At 33.2% G+C, this 10,082-nt stretch overlaps 2 protein-coding genes across 2 annotated transcripts; both read right to left on the bottom strand.

Annotated features, from left to right (window-relative positions):
• Positions 1-746: 746 nt before the first annotated feature.
• Positions 747-1,715, bottom strand: LOC121761502 (EPIDERMAL PATTERNING FACTOR-like protein 2). Its single transcript, XM_042157147.1, has 3 exons — positions 1,434-1,715; positions 1,282-1,307; positions 747-1,160 (listed from the first exon to the last, which is right to left on the bottom strand). The coding sequence occupies exons 1-3, from the start codon at positions 1,501-1,503 to the stop codon at positions 900-902; spliced, it is 357 nt and encodes a 118-aa protein (XP_042013081.1). The 5' UTR covers positions 1,504-1,715; the 3' UTR covers positions 747-899.
• Positions 1,716-5,999: 4,284 nt separating this feature from the next.
• On the bottom strand, positions 6,000-8,490 carry LOC121762266 (protein FAR-RED IMPAIRED RESPONSE 1-like). The gene is made up of 2 exons (XM_042158083.1): positions 8,424-8,490; positions 6,000-8,254 (listed from the first exon to the last, which is right to left on the bottom strand). The coding sequence occupies exons 1-2, from the start codon at positions 8,488-8,490 to the stop codon at positions 6,000-6,002; spliced, it is 2,322 nt and encodes a 773-aa protein (XP_042014017.1).
• Between the last annotated feature and the right edge of the window lie 1,592 nt (positions 8,491-10,082).

Below are 10,082 nucleotides of genomic sequence, written 5' to 3'. Positions count from 1 at the left end.
CGAGCAGCACCGTGCCAGCGGCGCGAGCGCAGCGGCGACGGATGACGTCCGTGCCAGCGGCGCGGACGACGGTGACGACGGACGCCACCGCTGCGCATGCTCTCAAAATCTCCACTACAATATTTTGGATTTGGGGACTGAAAATCTTGTAAAATACGAAAAGCAGAACCTACAGAAATCAACAGTGCTCTGCTCTCGTAATTAATTCTCTTTTTTTGCTTTGGAATTGTCAAACCCTGTTACCTCTCTTTCTTTTATCCTTTTTTTTGAGTGAAATATGCCCATCATAGTCATACATTTTCCTCAACAAAATTAACAAATAAATATGTTGAGTAGCTATTGCACCATGAAGAATAAATGATTGTAGAGTTGTAACATTCAGTGTGTGTATATATATACAAAAATTGTAGTAGTTGCAAATCAGTACATTAAAATTTTCTGATTGTTAATAGCAGTAGTATTACTCATTATTAGAAGACTGTGGGCTTGGATAGTTATCCTGTTATCCAAGATATTTACATATATAAATTATCTTACAACAAAATATATAGTAAAAGAAAATTAACTCAAATGCTCTATTGAAACATTTTCCAATCACTAATTTGATTAACAGGGAGTACTTTTAATAAATAAATCATAGCTATAAAGAAGTCCCATATAGGCTATAGCCTCCCCTAAAATTCAATATGTATAATGTGTATTCCATCAAAAATAAAATCAAAAGAAAAAACAATTTACAAATACCATGGCAAAAAAACAGTCATCACATTTCATAACCAAGCACAACGCAACATTCCCTCTGTACACACAAGGATTCATTACACTTCACAGGTTGCAAAAAAAAGAAATTATCATGGCAAAAAAAATCAATAATTAATGTGGTAGTTTGGGAAAAAAACCTATGGGTTAAAGATGAAATTCCCACATTTACACTTCCAACACATTGGCTTGTACCCTGAGACACCATCCCCTCTTGAATATTCAACTGTATTTGCTGCAATTTTCCCATATATTTGTGAATCCAAGAATTTCTTAGCTGGTGCAATTGGAACTTGCACTGCCTCACACTTCCCACAATTCCTACATCTGTTTTCACATTTTGGTGGCCTTGATCCTATCACTCCCCTCATCATTCTTGCACCAATTTCTTCATTTTTCACCTGCATTTATCCATCAACAAATCAAAACTATTACAGCTAAATGCAAAATATTCACTCAAAATTATACATTTTCCATTTTCTTTATTCACTAATGTAGTAGTAGTATATTTATAAATCTTACCATGTCAGCATTGGGGAATTGCCTACCTAATTAAACATGCAAAGAGAGAGAGAAGTCAGTAAAACTTTTTCTTGATTTTGTATGATAAAAGTGAAGAATGTGAATATGCAATAACTATACATATATATATATATATATATATGTAAATATACCATGAGCAATGAAGATGAGGAGAAAAGCAGAAGCAAGTAGGATTATTGGGAAGGAATTCATGCAGGCCATTGTTGATGGAGAGAGAAGCTCTAGAGAGGAGAAGAAGCCATGGTTTTGTAATTGTAAAAAGGAAGTTGAGAAAAAAGGGTGGAAAAGGGAAAGACGATATGTGAGATTTGTTCCTCGTTTAATGAGCCCAGATTGTGTGAGGATGAGATGAGATGAGATGAGATGAGAGAGAGTGGTGTTTCTGTGTTTGTGCAGTGCAGAGGGAGGGGAGAGAAAAGTGAATGGATATGTACATGTAATGGAACAAAGAAAGGGTTAAGCAACCATAGCTTTATTATATTTGGAGCTTTTTTTAAAATTATTTTTGAGATGTACGGATTAGGGTGAGTAATTGAGTATTTACGGTGAACTCCCTCCGTTTCATAGTACTGGAGGTATTTCTTTTCGCACGTGATTTAAGAAAAAAATTATGTTAACTGAGTTAAATAAATGAATGATAAAGTAGGAAATAAAAAATGTAGAGATATGAAGAGAGAGTAAAGTAAATGAGAAAAAATGTATTGACTTTTACTAAAAAGGGAAATGACTTCATTACTATGAAATGTAATGAAATGACAAAATGACTCAAGTACTATCGATCCATAAAGATTGAATGGAGAGAGTATGTTTTAGGAAATTGAAAGTGAGAGGGTAATTGTGCTTGGCTTGATTTGGGGATTTAGCTAGGTTCTAGAGTTAATGAGACATGACTTGAATTACTCTAAGTTAGAGTATTCAAATAGCCTCCAATAGTAAAAAAAAATTATGAGTAACATGTTATGAATAAAATGGCACGGGAAAACATCGATAATATAGCATGTCTAAATGACTAGACTTTTTCGCGGTGAGATAATTGTGAACAAATTCAAACCTTATAAAAGTATAGGTCACATGTTTGAGAATTTAGGCTGTAAATATAGTGTATAATAATTTAGAGAAATTGAAATGAGAAAGGGACATGTGAGTGAGTATTAGTGCAGGGTAAGGTGCGGTGGCTTTCATTTTCCATTGATTCTAACTCTTCATTCTGTCTCCCTCGTATCAGTGTATGTAACACTGTTGAGCTTCGTTTTTCATCACATTTTTGTACCTATTGCTTATTTGTATTACTGCTTTTATTTTCCTTTAATTAAATAATTCATTTATGAAAGTGTGTATATATAAATATAGGTGTAGCCTGCATTTGTAGTGTGTAGGTAGGGGCAATGCAATTCTCCAAATCCACGCCATTATTCATTGCTTTCGTCACAAACTAAGCCTACAATTATTTAAAGTTCCCATACTTTAATACTTGAACATTTTTTATTCGATTTATTTGCAAATTACTCCTTCCTTTCAATACTATACTAAGTGATGGCGGTGATTTATTTGTGTTTATTGATGCTAATGACTTTTTTCTATAATATGGCCGGTGGAAGAGAGATCAGATATTTAAGAGCATCCACCACCGTGCTCTTGCCAACGAGTACGGATATGGGTCCGGCTCCACTTTTTCTGTCTGCTCTTAGGCAAAAGCACAACACCCACATCCGTGCTCTTCCGCAAGGACGAGTACAAGAGTCCCACCGTTCCATTATTCAATTTAAATAAAAATATTTCCACAAAATTAAAATACATTAAAAATACCCAGAATAATATTACAAAATACATTAAAAATTAAAAATTACATAATTAAAATCCTAAAAATTAAAAATTACATAATTAAACTCCTAATCAATAAAAAAATACATAATTCGTAGTATTCTTGTTCTTCGCGCTCAGCTTCCGCAATGAGATGGGTGAAATCCATTTGAAGTTTTGAGTGAGAGATAAAGGTGTAGATATTAAGTTGTATGAAAAATATGAATGAGAGATGATTTGATGTGAAAAATGGATGATGAATGTGTGTATTTATAGATGATTTTGGGGGAAAAAATAAAAAAAAAATACAGAAAATGGGCAAAAAATGGCCATTTTTTAGGGATTGGGATTTTTTTTGTATTATTTTCGATTTAAAAAAATAAAAAAAATGATTTTCCAACGGAAATTACGTTGGCCAATCACACGCTGCCACGTCGGCTGCTCGCTGGAACGGACGTGCTCGATGCATCGAGCAGCACCGTGCCAGCGGCAAGAGCGCAGCGGCGGACAGCTCCTCTGCACCGCTGGCACGGACGGACGAGCACATGCTCTCCGTTGTGGATGCTCTAAGGGTTGAGTTATTCATAAGCCTTAATTTATATTTTTAAAAACAATTCGAAGATTCAATTTAAATTCACACGAAATTTATGAGTTTTGGCAAAACCTTATTAGGTTTATGACGTTCGCATTGACCAGTTAGAAACTCAATAATTTTGGGTTGAATTGTATAATTATTGTTATTCTTTATAAATGATTATACATTAATTTTATTTATTAGATTAATGTAATCATAAATAAATCGTATAAATCGTATACTTTGATCGTGTAAATCAGATTAAAAAAATCAAGTTTTAATCGCGTGAATTGGATTCATGTCTTTATTATGTTGTTAGTGTGTCATGTTAACCCAAATTGTATCGTGTCGTGTGCGGATCGTGTTCGAATTTGAAGGTAGCAGATCATATTCATGTTCAGATTGATAGTTACTTTAACAGATCGAGTTCAAGTTAAATTTTAATGGATTTGATCATTATCTGATTAACTATCAACATTTGAACAATCCAATAAATAAAGATGAATACTACTAGTATTATGTAAAATTTATTCGACCATATCATTACCAATTAAAATAGAAATATATTTGTAATTTGAATGTAGTATAATTTTAAAAAAATAACAGTTTAGTATGCACATTTTCATGAATTGAGAGGAAATATTTTATGAATACTGTCCATAATCCATATTATAGCTAGACAATACACTACTTTTGGTTGTAAAATATGCAAGGGAGATACCTCAAATATTAGAAATTTTATCGTTTTAGCAAAAATGTTTTGTTATTTATCGATAATTAATTATGTCATGTGGGTGATATAGGTGATCAGATTGGACGCAACGATGATGAAACTACACAATAATTATGTACATTTCCAACTGAAAACCTCATATGCGTATGTCAGCATTCAATAGATAGAATAGGTAATTGTATGTATGTGACAAGTAATGTGTCGATGTAAACTAATCATATCCTTACTCATAACTAGATAAATTTATATCCAAGTGTAAAAGTTATTTCAAAGAATTTGTGTAAAAGCATTGAAATTGTACTTGCAAAGCCTTAAAGTCAATAAAAGAAAACGAAAAGACAGAGAGATGTTATTTTTAACGATAAAACTGTGTGACCAAAATTTGGACAACCAAAATTCTGGTTTAATATAAAAAAACCGGTTTATTTATAATGTCCGATTCAATAGTAATTGCATTTACTTTGTTGCCCTTATAACAAAACTTTCCAAATTGGCGCCTGTTTTTCTTCGTTTTCCCTCTCTCTCTCATTTCATCTTTCCATGATTATTGATGTTAATGCCAACTGTCCAACACAATCATCCATATCTATATCTCTATTTCATGCGTTATTTTTTCAATTTTTCCTTCACTTCCATTTTCTTCTCCCCATAAATTGCAACAACCACGTCCACAATTTTCCTACTTTATCAGCAAAAATCCATATTTATTCGCTCTCCCCTCTCTCTCATTTCTTCTCCCACACCAATGGCAACAATTCATATATATTTATATACTCTAAGATTTAGTTTATTTAAGCAAAATAACTAAAAGTGTTAAAATTTATAGTAATAAAACCAAAAATATTTTTAAAAAAAGTGGTATTCTATTATAATAAAGATAAATATATATAAACTGTAAATACATAACAACCCTAAATTTTAATACTCTGTATGCCTAAATCAGTTTTGTTCACGTTGATTTTGTTATTGGTTATAATATAATTTGATTACTAAATTATCCTTAAATACAAAATACCTAAATACTTCAATGTATCAAATCTGCAATTTCAAATATGCAAATTTATTTGAATCAACATATACGGTAGATGAAAAATTTTAAATTTACATGAAAATTTGTTTTCATCACATTTCCAACAAAATTCAATGAAAAAAGGATGAATTTGTTCATTCCCATTAAACAGCCAAACTTAGGATATTCTTCATATTGAATGGCAACAATGATTAACGAACATAAAATTATGGTATATTGTAAGCAAATACTAATTCCCTTAGTTTTGAGTCAGTTCATAATGCAGAAAAAATCAATCATATGTAAAAAACATCAAGCACTTCAAAGGAACATAATAAAACTTTAGATACATTCTTCCAAAGATAACAAGACCAAATTACTTAAATTCTGATATCAATAACATATGAAAAAACAAATGTTTCACAAGATGGATTTCCAAGACAAAATAAATTGTTTCTGTCAAACTAAACAAAGCATATCAGAACAATCTCAAAGTAACTATTTCAAATTCCATACCACCAACTAAACTCGTGGCAATATAATGCATATGCCACATAGTTATAACACAAAATATAGGAATATCAACTTACAGAAGGACCACGAACTCCACTTCGACCTCGACCACGACCACGGCCACGACCTTTCCTATTTTCAGCTGGATCTTTAAATCGAGCAGTCCTTGGCCTTCCTTTGCGAGTGACAACAACCGGATCTAAAATGGGAATATTACCTGCATCAATTTCTATTGCTTCAGATGTATTTTGGCTTCGAAGAGAAATTGTGCCGGCAGGTTTCCATCTCTTAAGATCTCTTTGAATTTCTTTGAACTTATCTTTGACAAAACTGATTTTCTCCTCCGAATCGATTGCCAAATTGCTGCATTTTATAAACTCTTGTTCCATCTCTTGAAATTGTTTATACTCCTTGGACATGTGTGGATATGCACCCGCAAAAGAAATGCTAAAATGTGGCCTATATACATCCTTCCGCCATCGCCGTAAAATATATCTTTCGCTGACATGATCAATTTTTTTGAATACCAAAACCTTCAATATATGACAGCAGAAAATACCTTTGTTCTCGAATTTCTTGCAATTGCAATCAAAATAGCCCCCAACAGGCCGATGCTCAACCATGAAATGTAGCTCGTTGGGAGAGGGATACTTGCTCGATGTACGTGTCTCAGTAATATCATATCTATCCATTGAGCTACTATCTGACTCCAACAAAATGAGATTGCAATTCCAAATCTTTTTCACTTGTTTCTGAAGAAGCTCCATGATATTATTAGTGTATACCTTAGCAAATTGTGATTCCCACTTAAACTCTGACACACAAGTGATAGGCCTGCACTTCGTCGAATATTCAGCTTGAAGCTCTTTTCGAATCTTATCGACGATACAAATCTCATATTGCTCAACAAAGATTTTCAAAGTACTCCTCGAATTGATGTAATTATCGAAGAATGCATGCATTGACTCACTTCTTTGAGTCGACATCATGCCAGCCCAAAAGATGTGCTTTGAGTATACTGGCACCCAACTTTGCCTTATTTCATATAAGTTTTTTATCCAACTATTTTCATGTAAGTTATACTTAACTTGAAAATCGAGCCAATTATTTTCAAATTCCGGAATACTAAAACTGCCATGTATCACTCGATTGAAATCTAAACAAGCCATTTCAAAATTAGCGATACCTCTGAATTTCTTGGAGCTCTTCGAAACAATATGCCACAAACAGAAGCGGTGGATACTGTCAGGCAATACTTCTCTCAATGCGATCGTAATGCTTTCATCTTGATCACTCAAAATTGCCGTCGGTTGAACACCTCCCATTGCGTCCAGCCAATTACTAAAGAACCATTTGAATGATTCTGCACGCTCGTCGCTCAATAGACAACATCCTAATAGAATGGAGTGGTGGTGATGATTAACCCCCACAACAGTTCCAAAAGGCATATTGTATTGATTGACGAGATAAGTCGTGTCAAAGCTCACGACGTCGTGGAAATCCTGGTATGCAGCCCTACTCCGCGGATGAATCCACATGACATGGCGAAGTCTAGAATCATCACCAATATCGATCAGATAAAAGAAGTCTCTATCATTTTGCTGCAGCCTCTTAAACATCTTTTGAATGGCATTAGCATCTCCATCTCCTAGTCTTAGCCTCCGCATTTTGTCAACATGATTTCTGCAATCTCTCGTCGAAGCTCCTAAATTAGATGGCCCGCCGGCAAGAACTTCCATCGTTCTTACACTCTTACATAACCTTGATCCTGCACGGTCATATGCCTCTAAAAGGACCTTCAAATGAGTTGTCAGGTGCCTATGTGCCGGCATAAATTCAGAAAGTTGTGGCTCTAGATCGTGGTTATGCTCATTGCAAAATGTTGAAATCTTCCAATTGCCGTTGTCCTGTTTTATCGCATTCAAACGAGTAGGACAATTGATTTTCTTAGTGTATTTCTTTGCATTTGGCTTTCGGGCCCTTCCGCATGAGAGCAAAAGATACTTATCACTACGTGCAGTTCTTGTTATAATACTAAATCCCTTTACCTTCGCAAAAGCTTGATATGTTGCAAAGATCCGTTCTCTACTTTCAAACTCTAAACCAGATTGAGGCCCATTTTTCATCAACTCTTCACATGCATGCTTATCAGCTCCAAATAAATCTTCTTCATCCTCCATATTCTCATCTCCATCTTCTTCAATTTGGTTTGAAAGTTCATAGGAATCTCCATCGTCTTCATTCATAACTTCATGCTCCATGCTATTTTCGCTTTCGGCGGAAGATCCAAAAAGTTCATGCATCATATCCCTTCTAACAGCATCTATAATTTAAAAAAAAAGTTTTTGCATTAGCAACAAAGAGGACAATACCAGAATAATCTTGTGTCTCATTTCATATAAAACTTCTAACACATAAACTCATTATTCAATCCCGTGTCTTATTTCATACATAAAAGTTTAGACTAATGACAACGACAACCATAAACTTACCACCAGTTGAAAGTGGAGTCTCCGGGTTCGCATGATAATCTTGAGTCGAAGTTGTTGGGGATGCCATTCCTCACCTCACTGTCCAGAGACAAACTTCTTGTGAAGAAATTTAGCAGATTCCAGAAAAAAAAATAAGAATGGGTGTGTTATGGAGTTTTAACTTTCTGTAATAGTGAAAGAAAGAAAAGGCGGGAAGGAAGTAGAAGGCGGAGCAGATTTTATTTGCCCGCTTTTCAATGAACATTGTTTATTGATTATATTTGAATAATTTTATTACATGGAGTAGTTTTTATTTTTTAATTGTTTATATTGGTCTAGGAGTATATTAGAAAAATCATCGTTTCTTCGATTATTGAATACTTGAATTATGATTAAATTCTGTGCTAATTCATGCTCATATTAAATTATATTGTTGTAGGAGTATATTATTAAAAAATCGTTGTGTTTATTTCATATGTATTTCATTAATGAATCTCAATTATGTGGAATTACACATTAATTATTCTCCAACGTATTTCTCGAATATAGTCCCTTATGTATAGATTTTAGATCTATGGAGAGGTATTTTCGAAAATATATTGTGGTTCTTCTAGTGCTACTGTAAATCAAGAAAAAAAAAGTTGATTCATATTTGGACGAGATTGAAATTAATACAAAATTTTACAAATAGTTTTAATCATGTGATATATTCTAAGTCGTTTTTTAAATATGGATATCCGTATGAATCTACTATCGCTCGCATTGAAAGATAATATCCCTTAAATTATAATGTATTTTTATAATATTAATTATTTAAGGGAAATTGGTATCTAAAACCATGAATTTTGCCTAAAATTTGGTATTTCCCATGAACTTTGAAATTGGTATATAATATCATGAACTTTGCATTTTGTTTGGTATTTCCCAAACTCACTCAAATAAGATATTTTCATCAAAATCTTATTTAACATAGGCAACCGTGATATATTTTATAATATTTTAAATAACTTTTTAAGTTCATAACATAGTTCATAGGAAATACCAAGTTTTAGGCAAAGTTCATGGTTTTAGAGACCAATTTCCCATTATTTAAATATTTTATTCATTCATTTATTTACTATGTTCGACCCCTTGAAATATAATTTTTGGATCCGTCACGGGCTGCATCCATGTTATATGAATGCATTTCAAATTGTAATATACTTGACGTCTAATATCACAAAAAATAGATAGATCAGAGTGAACTATTCCATTTGTGATAAGAAGTGAACTAGATCAAACCTCGTCATTCTTCAAATTGTCGCAAACTAAATAGATCAATGAGTGAATTATTGTCATCTACTACCTCCGTCACGCAATAAGAGTCATATTTTGCTATTTCGGTTTGTCCCACAATAAGAGTCACATTTCACTTTTACCATAAATGGTACTTATTAAAAGTCGTGCTCACACCAAATGTGATGTTACTCTTGTTGTGGGACGGATGTAGTAGTAACTATTTGATTTGTAATAAAAACAAATTAATGGCATTATCGTGATTGTAATCTCATATTGCAAAATAGATACTAGATCATTTTTTCGATATTTTTCCCCAGCCCTAGTCGTGATTGTGATCTCATAATGCAAAATAGATACTAGATCAATTGGTGATTTGATAAAATAATTTTTTAATTGCCTTAA

Source organism: Salvia splendens, chromosome 13, assembly GCF_004379255.2.
Source record: "Salvia splendens isolate huo1 chromosome 13, SspV2, whole genome shotgun sequence".
NCBI classification, from domain to species: Eukaryota; Viridiplantae; Streptophyta; class Magnoliopsida; order Lamiales; family Lamiaceae; genus Salvia; species Salvia splendens.
Note: the sequence above shows the minus strand (reverse complement) of the source record. Positions and strands in the feature narration are given on the sequence as shown.

What these genes read in the sequence shown, in the direction of transcription:
- LOC121761502 (XM_042157147.1), bottom strand. Translation starts at nt 1,503, where the DNA reads ATGGCCTGCATGAATTCCTTCCCAATAATCCTACTTGCTTCTGCTTTT. An exon ending in CCTCATCTTCATTGCTCATG is followed by an intron (nt 1,308 to 1,433) that starts GTATATTTACAT and finishes ATGTTTAATTAG; the next exon opens with GTAGGCAATTCCCCAATGCT. An exon ending in AATTCCCCAATGCTGACATG is followed by an intron (nt 1,161 to 1,281) that starts GTAAGATTTATA and finishes GGATAAATGCAG; the next exon opens with GTGAAAAATGAAGAAATTGG.
- LOC121762266 (XM_042158083.1), bottom strand. Translation starts at nt 8,490, where the DNA reads ATGGCATCCCCAACAACTTCGACTCAAGATTATCATGCGAACCCGGAG. An exon ending in GACTCCACTTTCAACTGGTG is followed by an intron (nt 8,255 to 8,423) that starts GTAAGTTTATGG and finishes TTTAAATTATAG; the next exon opens with ATGCTGTTAGAAGGGATATG.